Source organism: Lissotriton helveticus, chromosome 1_1 (genome assembly GCF_964261635.1).
Source record: "Lissotriton helveticus chromosome 1_1, aLisHel1.1, whole genome shotgun sequence".
Lineage (NCBI taxonomy): Eukaryota > Metazoa > Chordata > Amphibia > Caudata > Salamandridae > Lissotriton > Lissotriton helveticus.
The window spans coordinates 414,876,273-414,901,466 of record NC_136057.1 but is presented as its reverse complement, the minus strand read 5'-3'; the positions used below and the strand labels follow the sequence as shown (position 1 = coordinate 414,901,466).

The following is a 25,194-nucleotide window of genomic DNA, read 5'->3' as shown; positions in this document are numbered from 1 at the left end:
CTCAGCTGGGGGCCGAGCTGGTACCCGGTGAGCGCGCTCCAATGTGTAGAACGGGGTCAGGCCCTCCGGCGCCACCACGTCGCGCAGCCAGGGCTCCAGGTAGCCCAGCATGTCCGTCCCTTCATTTTTCTCCGGCAGGCCAACCACGCGGATGTTGTTGCGGCGATTGCGCCCTTCCGCGTCTTCCGCTCTCTGCTCCAGTAGGTGCACCCTGTGCTGCAGCTCCCCCATGGCAACCTCATTCGCCTTGGCCGTCGGTTCAATCGCGTCCATTCGACACTCCGTCTGTTCGACCCGGTCCGCTAACTTGCCGTGGTCCGCCCGCAGTAGTCCCAGGCTTGTGGACACCTGGCCGATATCCAGGCGAAGTGCCTCCCTGGTGTCTGCAATGGCCTGTAGAATCTGCTCCAGTTGGTCTTGCGGGAGGCCCGATTTCGGGCCTTCGCTCACAGTAGAGCTCTGGCTGCTCGCTGCCCCCCCCTCCACAACTGTTGCAGGCTTGAGGCGGCGCCCCATGGCGGCAGCCGGGCCCAGGCGCGAAGCGTCTCTCCAATCACCACCTCCTGGAGGGCGCAAAGGGTGCAGAGGGGCCCCCGCTAGCTCCTCACTGCAGCACAGGGGGCTCCGGGCCCAGCACCCCCCAGCCGGGAGTCCAGTCGACGGCAATGTGAGTTCCCCTCCTAAGTGGAGGGATCGTGTCGCAGAGCGAGGGGGTCAGCCCCAGTTTACTTCCAGCCAGCACGAGCCCCGGGGGACAGGGCGTACAGTCCAGAGGTCTCCCTAGTATATCAGCGCCCAGGCCCACAGCGCCCAGCAGGGTGTTCCCGGTCTGGAACGCCTCGGCGGTCCACCAAACGTTGGGTCCTCGAGGTTCCCACTGCCAGAGGTCTAGGTGCGGCAGCTAGGAGAGGAGGGGGAGGGGGGGTGCCACCCACCGGCAGATGTCCGCTCTCGGGGGTATGTCGTGTGGCCAGAAGCCCCCCGCCGACACCAGCGCCGGGCCGGCCCACCCACTGAAGGGCTCCGCCAGCCGCCGCTCCCCCTGCTCCTCCGCGGGATGATCCGTTTCGGTCTGCCGCGGCTCCGGTTGCACCTCCGCCGTGCCGGGTCGTGTGGTGGGTGGCGGCCGGGCAGCCCGCACCGCGGGTCGGCCACTCGCACACGCGAGGTCGGGGATTCCGCTAGGCGCCCAGGCCGCTCAAAATGGCCGGCGCCGCGTCGGAGCTCCCAAGGCCAGCGCGCCCCTCCGCTGTCTCCAGGACCGCTCCTCCAGGCCAGCGAGGGTCCGATGGTGCGTGGACGGGGATGCGGGCAAGCGCCTGTCAGCGGGCGCCTCTGAGGGGATTTCGATCAGGATAACCGGGAAGGCCAGCGAGGAGCGCAGAGCTCACGCGTCCATTCCCCACCGCGATCAAGCCACGCCCCCCTCCCTTTGATATTATCTTCTACACATTTTAGGTGCTCCTTATGCTTTGGCCAAGTGTTAGCCGTGGTGTCTTTGGCATGGTTTTCCCCTAACTTTTTGCCTTCAGACCTCCTGCTTTGCTGACTTTGTTTTTGATGGCCTTAGGATTCTGTGCACTTTACCGCTACTGACCAGTGCTTGTGCTGTCTTCTTAAAACATGGTAGAATTGGCTTATACGCAATTGGCATATTTAATTTACTTGTAAGTCCCTAGTAAAGTGGCACTACCTGTGTCCAGGGCCTGTAAATTAAATGCTACTAGTGGGCCTTCTTGTAGCAGAGAGACAATGGTTCATGTGGACAATGTACATGATACTTAATACTAACGGTGCACAATGGCAGTTACTATTGGTAAATGAATGCTGAAAGAGAAGACTAATTACACAGAACACAATATAGGGACCAAATATTGTTAGTGCAAATAGTATATTTAGATTGTAATACAGCTGAAAAAGTGTTCAGTGTCACAAGCGAACTAAGAACCTTACAACAAGAGTGACAAATTGTAACATACATTGAGGTTTCATAACCATACAGGTGGGCCTGCAGCACTGCTTGTGCCACCCACTTAAGTAGCACATTAAACATGTTTCTGGTCTGCCATTGTAGCCTGTGTGTGCAGTTTTTAAATTGCCATTTTGTTGATTCTGTTGGACCCTCGACCACCGTGTGACTCTAATGGCTACTTGGCTGTCCACCTGACTAGAGCATCAGGAACAGAAGGCTCCAACAATCTCGGCCTCTACACCTGGACACTGCCATCTGTAAGTCTACCCTGGCAAGTGATGCCACCCTAGTCCCAGAACCGCCGCATGGCCGCTGCTGCATGGATCAACCATCTCAAAGACCCCCATCGCAGCATCCCCTGAACTGCCTCTGTCTGGGGCATCCTCGGAGCAGGCCACTGCATCCCTCATCAACGGAATCCAGCAATAACCAACTGCCCGCTTTTCTGGAGAAAGTGTGTAATTGGAAATCTCAGATCTTCCCCGCAACAGCTCCTCAAGACAACCAGAATTAAAAGAGCTAGATGGGGCGGCAGATATTTCGCCATCTGATACCCAAGCTGTGGAATGCCCTTCCACTGAAAATCTGAGATGCTCCAAAATAAAAAAATCTGGAAAAATCTGAAAATCTGGCTATTCCTACACTAATTAAGTGTTGGCTCAGCTATTTACTGGTAGAATTCTACTTAGCACTCTATAACTCCAATAAATACAAATAAATAAATAAACCGCAGCCTCAACGACGACAGTTGACTCCGCACCACAGCCTTGCAACTCCTTGGAGCCAATGCATTGCCCCGAAAGCACAGCACATCCTCGACACCAGACTTCGCATCGCAATCCCGGTCGATAGAATCCTGTACTACAACACATGCCCCCCATTGCAGCCTCATCGCATCTCGGAACTGATGCAATTCTTTGGCTGCACACGTATCTTCGACGTGGACACTCGCGAGGCTCCACAAACCAGGATTTAAGATACTTTGTTTAGCGGGCCTAAATGGGTCCCGGTAGTCAGCCCACACAGCATCGCGGTCGGCCTGACCTTGTGACTTTGTCCCGGTCCAGTGCGACCAGATATCCACATTTGGGCTTTTATGCTTTTTGGCACTATTTACACTGAAATCTATAAAACTGCGTATCTCTGGACCTACTGATTGTATTTTTGTCATTTTGGTCTTGTTTTTTTTATTAGAAATAACTTATTTTTTCTAACATGATGTTGGATCCTTTTTGTTTGGTGTTTTCACTTTATTATAGTTTGAAGTGTGGCACAAATTATTCACACATTGCCTCTAAGTTAAGCCTGACTGCTCTGTCCCAAGCTATTAAAGGGTTTAGTACAGGTGAATTTAGGGTTGGCTTATGCCTCACCCTGACAAGGGCGCGGCCAATAACCCAACTTTTTTCACCACGAATCCTGGGATTGGGCATAATCACAGTTAGTGCCCAATGTTTGTAGTAATACTGCACTAGTGCCCTGTGCTGATTTCGCCTGGTAATTTGAATTTGGAAAGAGAGAACATCTAAATTCACAGCTGTCGGTTTCAGTGAGCAATTGCATTTATTTTTACTCAGACGAAAATTAGTTCCATGAACAGAAATAGGTTTTTGCAGACTTTTTTAGGCCAACTGTAAGGACACGAAACCTCTCCATATAATTCGTCTCAATATAGCGAGGCTTAGGGCCATGTTAGTGTGTGATGTTCTGGGCTGTTTGCAAGGGCATTGTCGAAATATTTAAGTAGAGCACGGTTTGTATGAGCGAAAGAATGGTGTTGACTACAACAATGAAACTACGTTGGGCAAGAAAGCAGACTGCGTCCAGCTGGGGAGACTTTCAGGAGGAAATACATTCATTAAATACATTTCAACAGGAGAAAATGAATGCATTCTTCAGGCCCATACGTCTCGAGGGAATGCCGTAGTTCAAAGTGGTGTTTTTGGCTGGGTGCTTAATTGCATTTGTGCAATCGAAGGCAGTGGATGAAATGCGCTGGCTTGCATTGCGGCTGCGCGTCACAGAATGGCGCGTGCCCAGGAGGCACGCAAGATGTAAACAAAGCTCATCAGCCGCGTGTCTGGAGGAGACCCACATATTACCAGCGGTTAGAGCAGCAGGACAGCAGATCTATATTAAGAGCACTACAGCAACCATTAAAACCGCCCCGGTCACTGCTGTGCTTTCAGGGCATGGAAGCCGGTTCGAATGCTACTGAGCCAGTAATGTTTGGATCAGGATGCAGAGGACTGAATACATCTGTGGTTTGAAATAAAACCTGGCAAGTATATGATCTTACTGGAAGCTAGACTCACACCCATCCCTTCAGGATAAGAGGAGAACTGGATGATAGGAGAGGCATAGGGCAACATTTCTACTGGTGCTAAAGGAATTGTCACTGGGGGTAATGTTGTGGCTGTTGTAAACTCCATAGCAGAACAGAACGCAAGATATTGCCTAAAATAAGATAAGCTATAGAATGGTCTTAAAAAGAATGAATTGGTAATGTAGATGTGACCGCCTGAATATTGCTCTATGTGTGGTCATGAAACAGCCATTTACTGATGTTAAGTGTCATTTGTTACGTTATACGCAGAGACGTTTGTGAACAGTGCACATTCAACCCTTAGGATTCTCTTGGCACTATTGACTGACAGCAGGTGTTATTGTTACTCAACTGAATGGTAGTCAGTTTAGTGACCTTTGGAAAGCTGACTGGACCCACCAGGATTTGAATCTAGCACTGCATGGATGCATTTGACCACAGAGGCTCCAGAGCCTTTATGTTATGTGGCTCCTTCCTGAGTGCACTCTTAGCTTTCAGATGCTAGAAATAACTATACTGACCAATAGAAAACGATGGGCTGAAGGTAGCAGAACGTTTACTGAAGCCTCGCAAAGTAACTTTGAACTGACTACAATGAATCCCATGAGGTGGGTGCCAGGAAAGCGAAAGCTCTACTGTCCACTTTTTCATCGAAGTAACAGGGAGACGGGCAGAAAAAATTGAGGATTGAGAGTCGAACGTAGTACCCTACACAGATGGTAAATCTTTAGCCTGTGCTCCAGAAGGCGAGGACTGGCTCCATACACCACAAGACCGGCGTATTACACGAAGTGCCTCTAACGAGGCAGCAGGTATCCAATGAAAGCTTCTCAGTAAAGGGGTGACAAGGGAAAATATCCTGCATCCTAAACAAAATATCCACAGGAAGGTGCATTGCCTTAGTCCAGCCTTCAGCCGTGTATGACTGGACATGAGCCGGTGCCGAAGACGCAGATGGAAAAAGCACACTAAAGATACTACTTTAACAGAATACCACTCTGTCTGATCATGACTGGCCCGGTGTTCCCGCACCCAATTTTCCCGGATAGTAATTCTGCCTGTTAATATGGCATGAGCCTTTGGCTTGAACCGCAGCCAAGCCCACTCTTGCTTCAAACTGAGTTATTTCTGCTGCAGGTGGGAGCATCCACAGCTTCCATCAGCCAGAACTAGTCTTCCTCTTCCGTCTTCCACTCTTTCAACTTTCCTCCCTCCACCCCCAGCACGTGCAGAAGCCCCCGGCTCTCATTTATCACCTGCTTTGAGGAGGTGCTAAACGGGAGGCTTCAAACCCAGGGAACTTGGAATTCTGAGAGATTTTATGCCTGCAAATCGAGGTCTGCACAGTTATTTCCCATTCCATGGGGTTTAACTCATAAAAGAAATAAACCTGGGCAGAGATAATTTCGGCCACCCAGAATCGCTGCACATGTTTACTCGTAAATCGTATTCAGGGCCTAGGTCCACACTGAGGTACTGAGGTACCAACTTATACAGTGACGGTTAGCGACGGTTAGTGATGGAACAGCTGGCTCACCATTAATAAAGTCTTCCTGAGTGATTTCAAGGCATGTATTTTTACTTTTTCTAAATTTAGAAGAAGGCAGGTACAGTGAGGGCCTCAGTGTGAGGTAGCACTCTACTGATCACTGTGGGTAGGGAGAGCACTAGGAGATGGTTTCAGGGAAATATGAAGGTATACATGTAAGGGAGCTCAGGTCCTTTCGCCCTCCCCTTTGTTTTTTCATGTTTTAGGAAAATCACTGATCAGAAGTTCTGGAAGCTTCTTGCTGCGCACAGCTGTCCGCTGTATGCTCTCATGTTTTAAGGGAAAGTTTGCTTCCTCTACTTGTGCTTCTTCGATCTCGGTTTGACCTTAGATGTATTGTAGGTCTAGGTACACTTTACTTATGTTTGAGTACTATCCAACTATAAGTTGTCCAGTTTATAGTTATAACCGGCTATCACTATGTCTAATACATGATGATGAGGTTGTCTCTGAGTATTTTCCCCTCGTACTATTGATCTTTAGATTGACTTTATTTTGCCTACCAGCATAGCCTCAGTCTTCAGGGGCACGATCCATTCCTCTGACATTTAACACCTTCCCTGGCAAATTATTAGGGTACCCCAGTGCCAGAGCAATTCTCTAAATGTGATGCTAGGCTGTTCAAACACATGTTCCTCTTATCTTCTGCATACGAAATATAGGGCCACCTGTATCAACCTATTTTACATACGTAAACGGTGTGAATCGCTAAATTTGACCATTTGCGAAAGAAAAATAGCCTTTCAAGATGTATGAAAAGCTTTGGCAGTGTATTTTAGGTAATTGCATTTTTTTGCGATCACCTAAAGTTGGCAACTTCAAAGTGAGAATCACAATTTGCGATTCTCTAAGCACATGTACCAAGCATTTTCTAAATGCAAACTGTGCATTTAGGAAATGTCATTACCATCGAAACCATTTGCAATTTTTGAAAATGCACAAAAAATGAATTTTTCAAAGTACCTCTAGGTCAGGTAAGTTGCCTTCAGGCCAATAGCGAATACCTAATTGCAATTGCAACTCTGTAGACTCGCTATTAGGTAATGGCTATTTTCTTACATACCATTTTGCATTCCTTAAATATAGCGATTACCTGAAATTCGCTATTTAGGGAATGCAAAATGGAATTTTGATACATGTGGCCCATAGCTCCAACTATACACTATCATGAATGGAAATTTGCTTTGCGCAACCACGATGCCACAGTTTCAGAGCCCTTAAATCCAATATATCTTGGGGACCAGAAGGAAGGGGATAGTCCAGCCAGCACATACACTGCTTTCAGAGCTTTGGCCAAGTCCACTCTCACTTAAGAAAGAAGCAATTGTGATCCTTTTAGTGCATTGTGCATGAACCACAGCCTCCCTATCAGTACGTTTCTGCCTGCACACTACAGGGCAGGACTGTCATTTTTTAACTCACTGTTCATGCATTCCATGAGTAAGGGGCATGTTTTGATGTAAGGGGTTATTTCTTTCCTATCCCTGAAGTGCCTACCCTGCCACCATCTGCACTAACTCACGCCTGGCCTGTGGGACCAGGATGCTAGATGGTTGCAGATTTCAGTGCATCTCCTTTCGAAAGAAAGATGCACTGGAAGCTGTGCCTGACACATCTCCTGCTGCTCCCACAATCACAAAATCTGTGCCAGGGGAGATGTGATTGCTCAATTTGTGTCCAATTTTGTTCATGTTTAAAATTTATTAGATAACTAGCATACTGCTTAATGTGCTTTTCCAGATCTGCGCTATCCTTCAGTCGAGCCTTTTATGTTTTTTGGCACGTTCAGGACTGTTAATTTATGCTAATTTCTCAGAGGTGTCAAATTTCACTTCTAACATATGATGGAAAATGTGGCTACTTTTCCTTATATTAACATTTTTAGAGGGATTATTGCATAAATTATAGATTATGTAATATTAAAGCTCCTTACTGAATTGTGGCGGAATCACTGTTAATGTTGTTTGAATCTGTTTATTGAGAAGAGGTTTTATGGTTAGCAGCTCCTTTCTGTTCATGACCAGTTTTTCGTAAACTTGCTTTACAATAAACATATGTGTTCAATATCACATTACACAGTGTGTGTAATGTGTTAGACTCAGACATTAGCACATCATGTGGATAACCCATATTGTACACAATTCTAATACTCACGCAGCATCACTATGCAATGTCTGAGGTGGAACACAATAGGAGGTATGCTATAGCAGGTGAGCACCTAGACATTGGGCATCGATAAGGTTTCAATAAGATGTCACCAACCAGGTAATTCCCAGTGCAAGCAATGTTCAGGGATGGAACAATACAGACCTTTACTTTTCTTTCAACAATAGCCATGAGAAGAAATAAAAAGGAAAGATGTTAGCCGAAAACATAGTGAACCACAGCGTTCAGTTGCTACAAAGGCCCATGCATCATCCCAAATGTTAATCACAAGCTATGTGTGATGGTTGCAAGTGGTGAAAGAAAGGAGGGGTGAGGGCGAGGGGGGGGGGGGAGGAGTCTAGTAGGGGGTCAGCAGACTATGGGGACAACTTGTCAGCATGTTAGTGAGAACAAAGGTGGGTAAGTGTCCAAAGCGCTCCGTGGGTGGCGGAATCACTGGTTATGTCAACTGCTCATTTGATGACAGGTGTCAACTAGTGGAGCATAGGGTAACTACATAAACTATACATGTGCAAATTCGATACAAAGTAAGGAATCTACTGGTGCAGAGTACACCCCACTCGCTCGCATTGCTGCCAGGAGAGCTAATGCTTTATGGGATTGGAGAAAATGTGGCATTTCTCCTACATGTATCTCACAGACAAACATGAAAAAAAGCGACTACTAATGTAAATTTACATTGCTAACCTGAGTGTGGGTTAATTCTAGAAGCATTCAAGGCTGAGTTGAGGTTTGGGGTTTCTCTCCTTTGGTTACAAATGTGTACCCTTCTCAACTTGATTTAGTGACCGGGAGTCCTCATAAAAATAGTTTTTTGTTTTCGATTATCTGTAATTCTTACGAAGAGATGATCTTACCCTTCAGACTCCTTCACAAAGGACCATATTCTTGGCAAGCAACCCTGGTATGTCTTTTTCTTGCTCCAGAGGATGTGTATCTATCAGGCAGGTAGGACCTTTCAATGAGGTAATGGGGCATGTGTGGAATTTTTAGGGTTTTCGGGTGACCACAGGCATTTAATTGTCAGCAGTGGAGATCCCCAATTTTGGCAAGAAAGTAATGTCAATATGCCAATATGTCAGTTTGGGCACTTATCCTTTGTTCATTGATATCAGCCCCTATTCACCACATAAGCATAACTATAAATAGAATACTATTATAATGGAGATGATTGGTTCATGAGATCATTAGTTACACCAAATGAAACAAAAGGTGACAAAACCTAGATGGTTACACAAGCATCAATCCAAAATGAGTCTTCCATGAAACGTTTCCACCACAGGCAGTTACACCACAAATATGGTTTATATGTGACATCAGCCAAAGGTTGGGCTGGGGTAAAATCAATTATCTGTGTCCTGGAGACAGTATTTGTGTGCGGCTTCTGGTATGAAGGTTGGCATTCCAGCAGAGTATGTGGATTCCTAGCTGTTGACTTCACCTGATACATTTGGGTGGATTCTGATCAGCCCAGTGCTGCTGGAAAGAGTTGAGGGGCTTCCTGACAACTTATGCATGTGTCTCCAGCAACACCACAGCAAACAGCTGGTCATAATCCTCCTATTGTTCTGGACCTTCTCATGCTCATAGTTACCCTGGTTTCTCAAGAGCGAAATTACTCCTTCAGGCGGTTTCTATGCCCAGCAAGGGAAGATTTAAATGTCCCTTTGGAACTGTACAGAAGGTTGCCTTGTACCCATTCTTGAGCGTATATAGTTGTGTAAATGTTAAAGTCAAAAGGAGGAGCATGTCTTGCAGCAGACAGGCAGGCCTGTTTTCCATCTACATGTTCCGGTCTAGTTTCTGGTGAACTAGTGGGCTGAGCACATGAATGCCATTGGTGGATGAGCCTAAGTGAATCTTTTAAAAATTTACATAGTTGATACTCCGTTTTTACCTTGTTTATGATGCAAGTTCAAGTGAACACCTTCTTTGTACAAAACGCAGTAGGAGAACCTAACATAATTGATTTTCCAAAGGTTGCTGCAGATCTGTCTCATTTACTCCACCTCTCCCCCACCCTACCCATACATTTAACCAAAATCTACTCAAATAATTGTACGACCGATCTTTACTTCCTCCAGCAGCATAATTCTACTTAGCAAATTAGTCTGTGTTCGGCATGGCCACCCCCTTGCAAAATGCAGAGTAGTGGCAGAGTTATAATAGTCCAAAATGGCAAATTTGCAAATCCATGCCCACTTCTATGCCTGATCCTGGACTTGGTATATCATCCAATTAAATGTGGAGTCTGCCAGAAAGTATCACCAATATGTGAGAAGAGGGTTCTACACCGCTTAGAAGAAGATCTCAAGTAAAGTAGCATTCAGTATTTTATAGCTAGGTAAATGAGTGGAATCAGGTTAAATCCGAGTATGTGATGATCAATCCTCACAGTTTCAGTCCTATGTTTTCTTCTGAGGAAAATATCACAAGTAGTTTGTTCAAGAACAGGATGCTCAAAATTCCAAGTTAGTTGTGTAGAAGTGATGAAATACCAGCTGTCCACCATGCTATTTCAAAATTTACTGAGGAAGCATAGGTGATCCACAGTGTAATTTTATTTTGAGCTATCCCCATTTTACTCATCATCAAATTTACGAGATATCTCGACAGAAGGGATGAAAGCCTGGCTATGATGCTGGCGCATCCATCTGTGTTTTGTAGATGGATAGGAGCTGTGAGAATTATCTTCTGTTGTGCAATACAATTTGTGCTTTTTTGAGATCTTAGGCATAGTCTTTTGGCCTACAAAAATTCACAAAATATTCTGGTCTGGTCAAATAACTTTATTCCGGCACAATCCATAAAAGTATACAAGAAAGATTAATGTGCACAGTGCATAAATGCCAATAAAATCACCATCAGCTGAAGTCATCATAAATGAATCCAATGTCTAGATTAATCTGAGGCAATACAAAATATCTAAAAGTAGATACATTCGTAAAATACATAGGGCAAGGTAGTACAGCAATTAACAAGTGCAATAATAAAATCACTATTGCTAAAAAAGGACTTAGGGAAAACTAAGCTGCATTTCCTACCAAGGAAGAAGAGTTTTCCTTCTAATCAACCACATTAAGCCCAGATATTTAGCAATGGGCAAGCAAACAAAGGGCATGGATCAGATCTTAATATCCGAAGAACGATACAATGACTGTGTGTGACAATTGTTTACAAATAGGTGCTAGCAAGTAGATCGTATTTGGATATAAGCGGGTCTAACAAATAAAACAAGAAGGAGATTCCTTAGGACAATTGCAACCTCGGCAGAATGGAGACTCCAGCGCCGCCCTTTTAAAAGTGAAGGATATCAGAGGTAATGAACCAACTTTGAATTGAAAATACAACTTCCTATCCTATGGAGTGGTAAAAAGGTCCAGGAATTGCTCCAAAATTCAAATGTCAAGGAGTGAAGGGGCACCCTTTAATTCCTTGTACAAGGGTAATAGAGTAATAGAGTCATACAAGTAAATGTTCTACCGGGCCGAAAATTCAAACCATAATTGAATTCAAAATAGACATAGATATTTTATTGACCTGTTTTTTAAATATATTTGTTATTTGTAGGAAAAGGATTTCTCACTACCACATTGCAGATATTTTCCTTCTGGATTTTGAATCATGCATGCAAGAGACTGATCATCTTGTAGAATTTAAACAAATCGAAAAAGGTGCTCCAAGTGAAGGCATAGTGAATAAGTGAATGTCAGTGAGCCATGACAAAAGTGACATAGAAAGATCAATATTTATAATACATAGAGAATATACAAGAATACTCCGAACCCCTTGGATTATTTAGTTGAGCAATTGAAACCCAAAGTTTCGAGCATTGGGTTTAAGTATCAAACAATGATTGTCAAGGGTGGGCACAAATCAAGTTGACATTTCGACCCCTTAACGTGATGAATCATCTGGGATCTTCATCAGGACAAAACAAAGATGATCACCACACCCAAATTAATCAGGGGCAAGTTTTCATGGAAGGAATCCCGCTCACATTTCTTTCTGTACCAAACCACAACAAGGCCACTGCATACTCGTACGTGGCAGTAGCTCGTCTCAGCCGCTACTGATGTTTTGTTTTCACCTCAGATGTGGACGAGATGCGCACAAGGGGGCAAGCTTTCTCTTCGTTGTGATTTTGCCTCCAGGAGCAGTGGAGCTTTGCCCAGGACAAGTAATGTTGGTCCCCTTATACCTCGTGAGGATTAGTTGTGGGAAAGAGCTGAACTTCTGCGCCAAGGAGGAGAGGAGAAAGAGTGAGGACGCTGGTGCAGGAAGCCAGAGAAACTAGTCCCCTGAAAGGCTTGTCGCCTTACAAGGCAGGAGGCCTAAGGAAAGGGCTCCACTTAGCTAGGGCTGGTGTTGAAAATTAGTACGTTTTGGTGAACATTATCTGCGCCATCTTGCCTCTTCCCCTGATGCCACACTTTTGTCGTGCGCACCCGCCATCTTAGATGCCCCGACCAGAACGAACCCTTTTGCATGCCGCTGGCCCCTGACATAGCCCTTTGCCTTCGCTAAGCCTGCACGCTGACCACCCCCTGCTTGCACCTGCCTTGAGTCATAAACCCCTCTTCGGCGCTGCTCTGCCCCAGGCCTTCATCCTGTTCCCAGCGCGACACCTCCCTGCTTCCCTTTCATGATCTCCGGCCCTTAGATGCAAACCCCCTTTTTCCCCGTGTGCCCGTTTTGTCTTCCCCGTTCCCAGGCTGACACCCAGCTCTGCCGATACCATCCCTTGCCCCTCCCCGTACAATAGAAAGCTTCCCCCATCAAAGGATCTCCAAGTTGATCAAAGCCCCCACTCCATGAGACCCGATCAAACCCCCCACATTCCGTGAATCGGCGGAATATCCAGCTGCGTGATACTCATCACCTGTTGTGCCTAGGGTGGGGACTTCAACTGTAAATGTGTGTGGGAACGGGCCCAAAGGGGAGTTCCGAGAATGTCTTTTCCGTCCATCAAAGCTTTGACATGAATGTGTAATCTACAATAAAGTCATAAATGTGTGTATAAGAGGCCAGGCCTCAGGGATGCAGTTAGAGCACCTCAGAACGATACCTTCTGTCCGTTTCGTTGTGTTCTCCTCCGGAGAGAATAAAAAACCTTGTTTCCTGCCTTCCAGTCTCCAGCGCCTGCCTCTTCATTTGATTAAATAACTGGAGGGTCACAGAGGCAATACCGCCGGGCAAATATCGATTGTCCCCGACCCGATTGAACTTTTTACAATTGGCGTCCCAAGCGTGGGGCCCATCAGCGACTCGTGGATCCAGTGGGAGAGGTCCCGACGACAGAGTGAACGACTGCAACGATCGGGAGAGCTCTTGCCCAATAGACCCTCGTCTGGCAGCCGATCATCCGAACTTCACTAGTTCCGAACAGACCTCTCTCGAGTGATCTACGGTCCTGACTGGGAACCATCAGGAGTGCCGTGAGAAATACGAGAAAAAGAGGACGATCGGGCGCTGGATTCGGAAGACAAGAAACTGTCCATGCGGTCCGGGTAAGGTCGTGTTACCACGACAAGTTGCGAAAATTTGCTTGATTGTTTGTTTGTTCAAAAATACTAGTATTGCTCTGTTTATTTTTATTTGGAGATTCACTGTCTGCAAACGGAGAAACAACAGGCTCTCTCTCTCTTTGCAAACAGTGGAGGATAGGTAGGGTAGCAGCCGTGCTTATTTTTTTCTCCCCCACTCAATAATTGCTTGAAACTGAACTGTTGTTCGCAAAACTATTGTTTCCTGGAGATTCCCTGTCTGCAAGCAGGGAAGAGACCACCCTTTTTGCAGATAGTGAAAAGGGTAGGTAACGCAGATCTTTGCGGACCTACTCATTCTCCCCATTGTTATTTATTGGTCGTTTGGTTTTTATATTTTTTTCGATCCATGAGGTATTCACTGCCTGCAAACAACGTTGAATAGAAATATTCTGTACGGTCTTTGCACCTAGTGATAAGATAGGCAGTGCTGACTTTTTAGTCCCTCGTTACGAGCCGTCATGTCTGTCTTCTCCCCACTGATAAATAGCCTGTTTAGTCCGGACCGCGTATTAGAGGTGGACCATATAGCTCCATTAGAAGGCACCCCTAATAAGGACATGTTCATAAACTATGGGTTAGTCACCATAGCTTATAATAAATTATGGCACAGGTATACCGAAGAGAGTCAAGACAAACAGTGGCCACTGACAGGATCCTTTGACCTTGATAAAATAGAAACGTTAGAAATAGCCCTTCGAAATAATAAGACAACGCCAATTATGCTCGACAGTCTCGGTATGTGGCGCAGAGAGGCTACGAAACGACAGAGAAAAGACGAGGACAAACCAAGTAGAGAAATATACCGACAGGACAACCCCAGGACACCGCTACCCACAACTTATCCCCCGACACTATGCAAAGGACGACCAGACTCAGGGTCAGACCAATGCGCTTTTTGTAGGTATGTCGGACACTGGAAAGCCCAATGCCCGACTCTACTGAGCGTGAGTAAAGGCAAAGGGCCGACAGGAACGATAGACCGGCAGTACGGGAAAAAGCGCGAGACAAAGAAGAACCCGACTTACATAGACAAACCAGACAGAACCACCACGTTTGATTATGCCCGATGGCACAGATTTCGCCAGGAAAATCTCAGCGGCATGCTCACGTTCTCCTAGGTCGGGCAATGTCAAGACGGGAACCCAGCCTCGTTTAAAATTCACAGACGGAAAGAGATAATTATGACCAATAACTGTTTTTATATTTGTCTTGGGTCTTTGTATGTCGTACTTGTACTGTCCCCCGTCTGAGTTTGTGTGTATGTAATGTACAAATCTGCGTCATCCCTCTACACGTGTTTCCGTGTTACTCGACCTCTGTTGGCAGAAACTTAGCATAAAAGCAACCTGGAAAGAAAGAAATGGTAAAACAAAATCCGTAGACCATTAATGAACTTGAACTTTTAATTTAACACAACAAACAAGGAATAATAACGATAAACTGTAGAAAATGAAAGTCAAACAGAACATTCGCCCCCCCCCCCCATTCTGGAACCTTCCAAAGTAGGGCAGGGTTACGGCTACGCCCAACCAACGGCAACCCATATAAGGCGAGCCCGGCCGCCAACTCTTGGTCAGGAAATCTTAACGTATGGGGGAGCCGGAGGAGAGGCAGGAGCCCGCAGCCTGGGCATTTGCAGGTAGTCCCGCCACATGTCTCCTTGGCCGGCCGCAACGGGCCTGGAAAGACTAAGGTAGTCCCGCCACATGTCCAGAGGAGAACGAGGCACCTCTTCCTTTTCTCTTCCGTCACAGCCGCAGCAGTCCTGGACGGCGGGATGTCCTGCACGTACCTCCACAACAATTTGTCCAAGTTGGGCTGGGAGGGAGAGGCGACGCGGACGAGCCTCTCCCACCTCCACCGATAGGAGGTTTCCCAGCCCCCGGCCCGACGCCGAACACCCCCAGTCAGGCGATGGTGCCAATACTTCCACAGCACCGAACGTACAATGGTGGCACCCCAGTACTTGCGCAGCACCGAACGTACAATGGTGGCACCCCAGTACTTGCGCAGCACCGAACGTACAATGGTGGCACTTGGGGAACACCGGATGTGGAAAGGCCTTCATGCGGGGCGATGAAAAGGAGCGGCATGGAGTACACCGGGGGAAGGAGACGATGCGAACCAGTCTCCCTCGCCCCCCCCGGTGGGGGCATCACAGCTGCACCCCAGCCGAACGTCCCGCTCTCACAAAACAGGGACCTCTTCCTTTCACTCCGAAGGGTCTCTTCCACTCTTGCAAACTCGACGGGAGTGGCCCCTGTAGGGCCTCAAAATGGCGTCTGGGTCCGCTGGAAGGCGGGCCCCGGCCACTAGAGTAACTTTGACCAGCAATATAACTCGAACATTTGCCCCTGGAGCACGAGCCCCCATCTCCGACAGCATCTCCGCAGCCTTGAAGATCATACAAAGGTCCCCGGCGGAACCTTCGGCCTTTTGCAGGTTTCCGGTAAGGGACGGCTGCCTTGATCGCCAACGAAACAAACATGACATTGCCACTCCTTCTGTTAGCATGAATTCTAGAACTGCCGAAAAGGACTCTGGTCCAAACTGCCAGTAATGGGAAACATTTCCCCTGATGCTGCTTCCGGACTGAGCCGGCCCCGCCCAAAATGGCGCTGGTATCAATCGGAACTTACGAACACCTCGTGGTGTTCCTTCGCACTAATATAAACTTGATGTTCTGAGATTTTATATGATCCTTTGTACACTTGGCTAGAAAAGACAAGGAGAACTCACTCGACGAACAGTATGAAAGGATCCCCGTTACAAATGTTGATTACAAATGTACAATGTATTATATTTTTATAACTGATGTAAACCCCATTTACGACGCACACGTACGGTATGCATATAGGAAATCTGATTACAACTGTTATGATTATGCTTCTAAATTATGAAAATATATGCCCCCGAACCCCCAGCCAATTAATAGACGTTTTAGTCTCTTACAAATGAATGAGTAAAACTTTCCGATGTTTTTATTGCTGCAAACGACACCCCCCACTGTACGCACTTTAGCCATTGCCACGACCGGCCAAATACGACCGCACCCTCATAATCCATATGCTGAAATGATTTTGCAAAATAAAGTCTTTGAAACTATGGACGGGTATTGCATGCTTTATTTTAAAAATGTGGGATCGGTGGGAAAGTCCTTTTTCTGTGCACCCTACTCTGCTCTCTCTTTAAGGTTAAAAGAAGATGGTTGCCCAGCCCTGGAGGACGGATCGGATCGACAACACGACACTCCGCCTTCAAAGTACGCGACTGACTCGTGAACTCTCGCGTAGAGGAAGACCTTGACTTCCAAGGATGGGTAAAACGAACGGTGTAAATGAGGGAATGTAAAAGGAGGGTGAAATGAAATAATGTAAATGTTAGACAGTACAACGTTCCAAAGTATCAGGGAACGGAGCTGACCCAAGAACCGAAGAACCTTAGAACGCCACAGCATTGAAAGAGGTTTAAGGACCCCGATAGTGAGATACATCCTTTGACTAGATACCTCGCACTAGGCACCTCTGGTTTCCTTTTTATGTTTCCCCGCACACGCCCTACATGAACACACTACCCCCCCTCGACTCCAGAAACCATATCCCCGGGGACCCTGCCCCAAGGAGGAAAGACGAGTAAGAGGTAAGTAAAGGACTTATGAATCCATGTATTTGAATGCGCGCGAATGCTGTCTCCCCCACCCCCCCCTTTTTTCCTCCTTCTGCAGGTTACATCAGAGATTACAGCCGAGGTGTGGCGAAGATCTGAAGCCTTGCCACGTCTAATACACGAAGCGGACTAGCACCGCAAGGTGGTGTCTAAGCACGCCTGCAAACTACTCACGTATCGAACAGACCCGGAAAATTAGCACAGCTTGATAGAAAGTGATCACCCTTAAACCAGACCGGACGAATGAACCCATGTCACGTATGATGCGAAACTATGAGGGAATGTGTGTGTGTGACTGAGGCGTTGACCCAACTGGTCGAAGGACCGAGAATGCGAGAAAGTGCGACAACATGGTACCTCCTTTTTTCTTCTTTCCTTTTCTCAAAGCACGTCCCCTCTACCCTGTCTAATGCTCAAACTGCATGATTACAAGATTCTAACACAGACCCGTGAATGCCCTTTACTGTGTAATGCACTAGATAGCCTTTCTTGAATACACTGCCACCCTCTCTGTTGCACGTGTACTATTTAGCCTGCCGTTGCACTCTCTCTCTCTCTCTCTCTCTCTCTCTCTCTCTCTCTCTCTCTCTCTCTCTCTCTCTCTCTCTCTCTCTCTCTCTCTCTCTCTCTCTCTCTCTCTCTCTCTCTCTCTCCCTCTATTTTTGCACTCCCACTCTTCCGAGTGGTTAGCCCCGAAATTGGCAGACCGCCACCCCTAGCACACCACCTAATTGGCTTCAAATACCGTCAGTATTTGCACAAAAACTTGCCTTTAATACAATCACCCTGAGGCCGCGTCATTACCTCTCCTTTTCCGCTAGAAGTCAATGAACCGAGGTTGGGCCGTAAGGGAAAGGACAAGTAAGACGACAGAGGTTCCCTAATCTGACCCGAAATCAGGGAACTACGTGTCAAACGGCTCCTATGGTAAAAAAAAAAAAAACAAGGACCTCAGAATACGCGACCCTCCCCTCCCCGAATTGTCGCAATACCCAAACCGGAAAAATGATCACCCCTGTTACAGAGATGGGTCAATTTATGCCCTTACCACAAGTTTCCTATGTCCCTGGTTGTTTCCCATAAAACCCCTGTCCTTCCTAATTAAGTAATCGGGCTGTAAAAGGTTACGTAGGATCCAGAATGATGTTTTACAAGGTTAAACAGACTAGTCCAAGGTAAAGAAATCATCAAAATGAACCCCGTAGTAGTTGAAAAGCAGGATGCATCAATAGAAAGGAAATGTTTAGCCATGTTCGCCTCTCAGCAAAATACCTGTGTAGTAAATAATTGTAAAGGAAAGTCATAGTAAATCCAACAAACCCGTCACCGGTCATTCATATGCCAGTTGTGAACACTGATATAACGGGCATTTTCATTCTTTGCCTGGAGCTGGGAGAGAAATAGACTTTTTGATTATCTTCATCTGCAAATTTTCTAAAGACTGTCTTTTCAAACTTGTTTAAGGGTACTGCTGTTGGAGGAGAGAAGGACCGGATGTGGGAGCACGAGGCCTGACTGCAGACTAAGGAACACCTGCGACATTAGCCAAGGCGAGACCACGACAGAAAAGAGCTGCAGGACGAGGCACTGTTTTCGACAGCATGAAAAGAAAGGGTCGACCTGATGCCCCTGCTCGACGTCCAGTGCCTGTCGACAAGTCCCCGCTCTCTGAATTCTGTCACACGCCCGCCTAGTTGAAGTCTCTCGTTCCCCTAGTTTGTTCCCAATTTGGCCTTGCTCCATCCCCCTTTTCCTCTGACCTACCCTATGGACTGTTTTGTACGCTCTTCTTCCATCTGAACTTTCTGACAATCACCTCAAAGGACACAGGGCGAAAAGGACCTTTCCGACCAGAAACGCGAGGAAAGGGTCGTGCCCTGCAACGCAGAACTTAGAACAGAGCTGGACTCGTAGCTCCACCGCCGGTGCTCAACAGCGCCAACGAAAGGCAGCAAAGAACATTTGACATCCCCAATCGCCGTTTCTGCTAGACCTCATTTCTCTCCCAGCCGCCATTGTATTGATCATGCTCCAATATATGTAATCACCTACCAGTATGAAATATGCTTGCTGCTCACGCTACAGAATCGTTTTTGTATTACATTCCTATGACTTTCCTGCTGAACAAGTTTTATCAAAGTTTATCAAATAGGCCCACCTCCTAAAAACTAGAAATGTTAAAATGTATTGTTTACAACTCTTTTCCATCTAGGGTTCCTACCGTTTTCTTTCTCAGGCCCACCACAGTAGAACCGAATAGAAAATGAACCAGCAAGATGTCTTGAATATGTTAAAGGGAGGACTGTTGAAAATTAGTACGTTTTGGTGAACATTATCTGCGCCATCTTGCCTCTTCCCCTGATGCCACACTTTTGTCGTGCGCACCCGCCATCTTAGATGCCCCGACCAGAACGAACCCTTTTGCATGCCGCTGGCCCCTGACATAGCCCTTTGCCTTCGCTAAGCCTGCACGCTGACCACCCCCTGCTTGCACCTGCCTTGAGTCATAAACCCCTCTTCGGCGCTGCTCTGCCCCAGGCCTTCATCCTGTTCCCAGCGCGACACCTCCCTGCTTCCCTTTCATGATCTCCGGCCCTTAGATGCAAACCCCCTTTTTCCCCGTGTGCCCGTTTTGTCTTCCCCGTTCCCAGGCTGACACCCAGCTCTGCCGATACCATCCCTTGCCCCTCCCCGTACAATAGAAAGCTTCCCCCATCAAAGGATCTCCAAGTTGATCAAAGCCCCCACTCCATGAGACCCGATCAAACCCCCCACATTCCGTGAATCGGCGGAATATCCAGCTGCGTGATACTCATCACCTGTTGTGCCTAGGGTGGGGACTTCAACTGTAAATGTGTGTGGGAACGGGCCCAAAGGGGAGTTCCGAGAATGTCTTTTCCGTCCATCAAAGCTTTGACATGAATGTGTAATCTACAATAAAGTCATAAATGTGTGTATAAGAGGCCAGGCCTCAGGGATGCAGTTAGAGCACCTCAGAACGATACCTTCTGTCCGTTTCGTTGTGTTCTCCTCCGGAGAGAATAAAAAACCTTGTTTCCTGCCTTCCAGTCTCCAGCGCCTGCCTCTTCATTTGATTAAATAACTGGAGGGTCACAGAGGCAATACCGCCGGGCAAATATCGATTGTCCCCGACCCGATTGAACTTTTTACACTGGCCACCAGAAGCAAAATGAGACAAAGAGACCAAGATGGAGAAAAAAACAGCCCACTGGAACCCAAGATACGGCAGAGCAAAGGATTTGATCTTTGACGCACCAGCGCAGCCACAAAGCGAGTTGAGCTCCACTGCTTGTGGATTTCCTAACCATGGAGTGGGCCAAAGCCTGGTGATCACTGCAAGAACAAGAAGGGTTTGTTGATACTAACTCTGGGTGAAAGCATGTGTGGGTCCCCCTCCCCAGAGTTCCAAGGGCCTAGGGATTCCAACCCCCAGGCTATATTTCATTCACAGGGTCCGGGGACCATCAACTTGGGGCACTCACCACTGTACTGAATGCAGAGAGCTTCATCACGCCCCTGAAGATTAAGCGCGGGGTCTAGGAACCCCAACTCTGGTCCCTGACAAGGAGGAGGAGGAAGGGGGAGTGCCGCTGCACTCCCCCATCTGTGGCGGGCCTTCCATGCTCCCTGTGCCCGTGTCTGGGGGAGCGTGCTGCAGGCACAAAAGGCTCACCCTGCCCAAGGAAAGAAAGGCTCCCTGGCTCCCGTGGGTGCATGATGGAGTGTGGCGTGCGCTGGGAGCTGACTTGGGCAGCCCAACGTGGGCTTTGGGCTCAGTCCTCCAATGAAGGAGGCATGTTAAGGTCCCCTGCTGGGACTAGACACCCCCTACATAAAGGAAAAGCTGCATGGTATGAGGCCTAGCGGCAAGAAAAACAAAGTATGTATGAGCTCCATAGTTGCTGCCCCATAATGCCCTTTGGGGCTGAAAGTGACAAAGCCTTTGTTTGGTTGCACATGGTTGCCCGAGAGGGCCAACCACAAGTAGGACATAGAGTGTGGGGGTGTGCAAGAACACCGCAGATCCCCCCAACGGATCCCCAAAGAGTTTGTTTTTTACAAAGGTAATCACCCTATGTTTGCAGGGCTGCTGAAAGATGTTGGGATTTTCTTTAAAGCTTCTATCACTTACCAGGCAGGAGCAGGAGCTCTACAGTTATGAGTGCAGCACCTTCTATGAGCTAAGTTTTGTTCTGCAATTATTGCCGCATGAAGGTGCCTAATCAAAGGTACATGTTATACAGTTTATGGCTACATGCCATTGTGATCAGAATGTGATGCCTTCAAGGGGCTGTTTAAAAATGAACATCACAGTGCCATTGCAGGCCCTAATTGAATGATTCAGGGTCAGGGCCGTAATCTGTACAGCCAATGGCGCCCGTGACCTTGGTGGGGGACCCACCACTAACGGAATCTGTGCACTGTACCACGGCTAACTAATGCTAAAGAGCTTGTGCTCTCTCCTTAAAACATGGTAACATTGGGTTCCATTTAATTGCCACCTTTAATTTGCTTGTAAGTTCTAGTAAAGCATTACTACATGTACTCAGGAACTGTAAATTAAATGCTTCTAGTGAGTCTGTAGCACTGGCTGTACCTTCCACGTAAGTAGCCTTTTACACATATCTCAGACCTGCTATTACAGCCTGTATGTGCAGTTTCAAACTGCCAATTTCACCTGGCCAAGTAAACCTTTACCCGGCCTAAACCTTCCTTTTTAATACATATGCCACCTCTAGCGCAGGATCTAAACACCCCATAGGTCAGAGTGCAGTCTATTTAAAACGTTGGACATGTACCGTTAGCCTTTACATGTCCTAATAGTGAAAACTCTTAAATTAGTTTTTAACTACTGCAAGGCCTGCCTCTTACTTAGGATAACATTGGGATACCTTATTACATTTAATTTTATTACATTTAATAAGTGACAACTTTCAATTGGAAACAGGTGGCAAAGTCGAGTTTTGCCTTTAAGGAATTGTAATCCAAAAGCTTTTCTTATGGTAAAGTTGTATTTCTTTTAATAAACAACTTTATTGATTTTTGCATAAACAAAACGCAGCATGACACACTTGATCGATATTACACAACATCAAAATGTATACTGGGATTAACGGAGTATCGATAATTGTCTCATTCAACATTTACGACAAGTAAGTTGACAATTGCATACATCAGTGGGATACCCTTAAAGTGGTAAAGTTGTATTGTAAGTTACAATTCTGAAAATGCCACATCCTGGGTCGCATGATTTGGTATAGTCTGGCAGTTGCTCTTTGTGTATTACTCCGAGAAAATGAGATAAAAGGGGAATATGTATTGGCTTGGTGGGTCATCGTAGTCAGGATGAGGGGAGAGTTGTTACCAACCACACTTGCACATCACAAATACCCACCTCAGCACCTTACAAAGGGTTTCGCTTTAGTCTTTTGTGTCCCAAGACAATCTGGGGCTGCATCTAGGGCAGGGAGGGCATTCCCAAAACTTCTGTAGTGGGAGGGCTTTAGAGGTTTTTTCCACTTGACAATACGTTCCGGGTGTAAATAACAGACCCTCCGACCAAACTCTTCTGTACACTTCTGGACCTGTGGAAAACTCAGAAGAAGGACTGCTCTGCTGCAAGAAGGACTGCTCTGCTGTCTTGCTACTCTTCTGCCCTGCTACCTGATTGAGAAGAACTGGACTTACACCTTGAACCATGGGCCACCAGAGTGACTCCAAGAGCTAGTTGACAGACCTTCTGCACAAAGCCTCAGGGGCAGAAAAGGCTACAACCATCTTGAACCCTGCACCTGGTATATGCCTGCTCTGAGTCCTAACCCCCAAGTTGTTCTCCTCCAGTCCTGGACCCTTGAGGTGGGGCTACAGATGCTCTGTCAGCCCTCTCAGCTCATTGGAACTCTTCAAAACCAAAGCTGCTTGACCCATCTTTGACGTGGACTTCGCATCACTTCTCGGGACAACTGATCTCCAACTAGGATTTAAGGTGCATTTCTCAGTGTGACTAACGTGGTTCCTATATCTGATCCACAGTACCTCGCGGTCAGCCTGAACTTGCTCCTTTGTCCCAGACTGGTGCCACTAAATAACCATAGTTGGCGCTTTGTCCTTTTATGCACTATTTTCACTTAAATCTTTAAAATTGCATATCTCCGGTTCTATTGATTGGATTTTTGTTGTTTGGGTGTCATATAATTTATTACATTTTACTCTATTTTTCTAAATTGGTGTGGGAGTTTATTTATTACTGTTTGTGTGTTGCATAAATACTTTACACAATGCCTCTAAGTTAAGCCTGACTGCCTTTGTGCTAAGCTGCCAGAAGGAACACCACATCTCAATGCATTAATCATCCTCAACCCAGCTACCTCACCTGTCACTCGTCAGCGTTATGCTTGTCTATGACCCTGTACAGTGCTCCTGTGCTTTTGCCTAGGTTTGTGCTATATAACAACATATTCATATATACAACATGCTGAGTGCCATAATGAGATAGCTAGGCTAAACCCAAGGAACAAAGACATCTATGACCCTCTGCATCTGACCCCCTCCTGCCTTTTGACTTCACATGTGATGCCCAGATGTTGCCGAAAAGAGTTAAGAGGGTTTCACAAAACAAAAAAACCTCCACAAAAAAAGAATGAAAATACAATAACTTTTATTCTTCCTCAATTGTTTTCAATCACCAAAGTTATAAGCTACCGATCTGCTGTTTCATGTTATGCGTTCTGTGAACATGTTCTTTAGTTAACAGGTTTCTTTCTTCTTTGCAGGAGCGTGGATCAGTTTTACCCTGGGCAGCATTTTCCTCCTACTGCATCTCCCTTCTTCCTGCTGCTTAGTTTAATTTTGGGCACAAGTGCTATGTTGGTGAAGGAGACTGGCATTACTGTCTTTGGAGTGTGCTTGGTTTATGATCTGTTCGTTCTGTGCCACAGAAGACTGGAGGTGTAAGTTTCTTTTTCTATTTGATCTTTATAAACGGTGTACGTTCATACCACACTGCGACCAAGCATTATGCATTGTAATCCAATTACAACCAAGCCTTTCTCTCTTCTAAGTAGTTTTTTTATTTTCTTATATTTTTTATTTTTTATGAAGCGAAGCGTACCACTGAAGTGCTTGATGCCTTGTTGCAGTGCAGGTACATTGCTATGCAACTGAGATGAGTTATAGTAGCTCTATTTTACACCGCTAAAAAATCCTAATCTTGTAAAGCAAGCTTTACAAAAATAGACGTTACTAGCAGAATGGCAGTAAGCTAATCACATTTTGTTATGTTAAACGTTGTACTTTAGAAGAATGAATGGAAAGAACTAAAGTTCTGAAAGAAAACAAAAGAAAAAACAATCAATGTATCTTTCTGTTCTCCTACTTTTGACAAATGTTTGACCCGTGCAAAACATTTCACAGATAAGCTCAGGAAGTAGAGGTCTTAGCCAAAAAGTGATCAAAAAGGGTGCTGATATACCTACTCCCTCTGACTGTCTTGAAAAACAGTACTCACGCTCCTTTGACAGAGAGGCCATTGTCTTTTCTGGGTTTTTCCCAGCCATGGCTGGACTGGGGAACTAAAAGCAGTCCTGGCAAAAATGCTCAAACCAGACAGCCCCCTTCTTCTCCTTGTGCAATCGCTCTCTTTCCACTCATCAATCCATGCTCACTCTCTCTCCCCTTCTTTCTTCAACCTCTATGATCACTTTCTTTTTACCTTCCGTCTCTCTCCATTTTGAAGCCTCCCCACCCCATGTCTGCTGCTATTTGTCTCAGGGAGCTGGGAAAAGTGACATAGGCGCCAGGAGCAGCCTTGGGCTTTCAAATCTTGCATCCATGGGCTCCAGCCTACTGGGAAAGTGCCCGGTGTGATATAAGGCTTAGCCAACACCTATGAAATAACTGCTCGCACCTTGGCTGGAAATTGACCTCTTTGGTCCTTATCATGGCA

General features: G+C 46.4%; 1 protein-coding gene across 1 annotated transcript in view; it reads left to right on the top strand.

Annotated features, from left to right (window-relative positions):
- TMTC1 (transmembrane O-mannosyltransferase targeting cadherins 1) overlaps positions 1–25,194 on the top strand; it is a 1,403,473-nt gene that overhangs the window by 181,477 nt on the left and 1,196,802 nt on the right. The window contains exon 4 of the mRNA XM_078673764.1: positions 24,023–24,199. Coding sequence (XP_078529890.1) covers positions 24,023–24,199 — 177 coding nt within the window. The remainder of the gene's footprint in view (positions 1–24,022; positions 24,200–25,194) is intronic.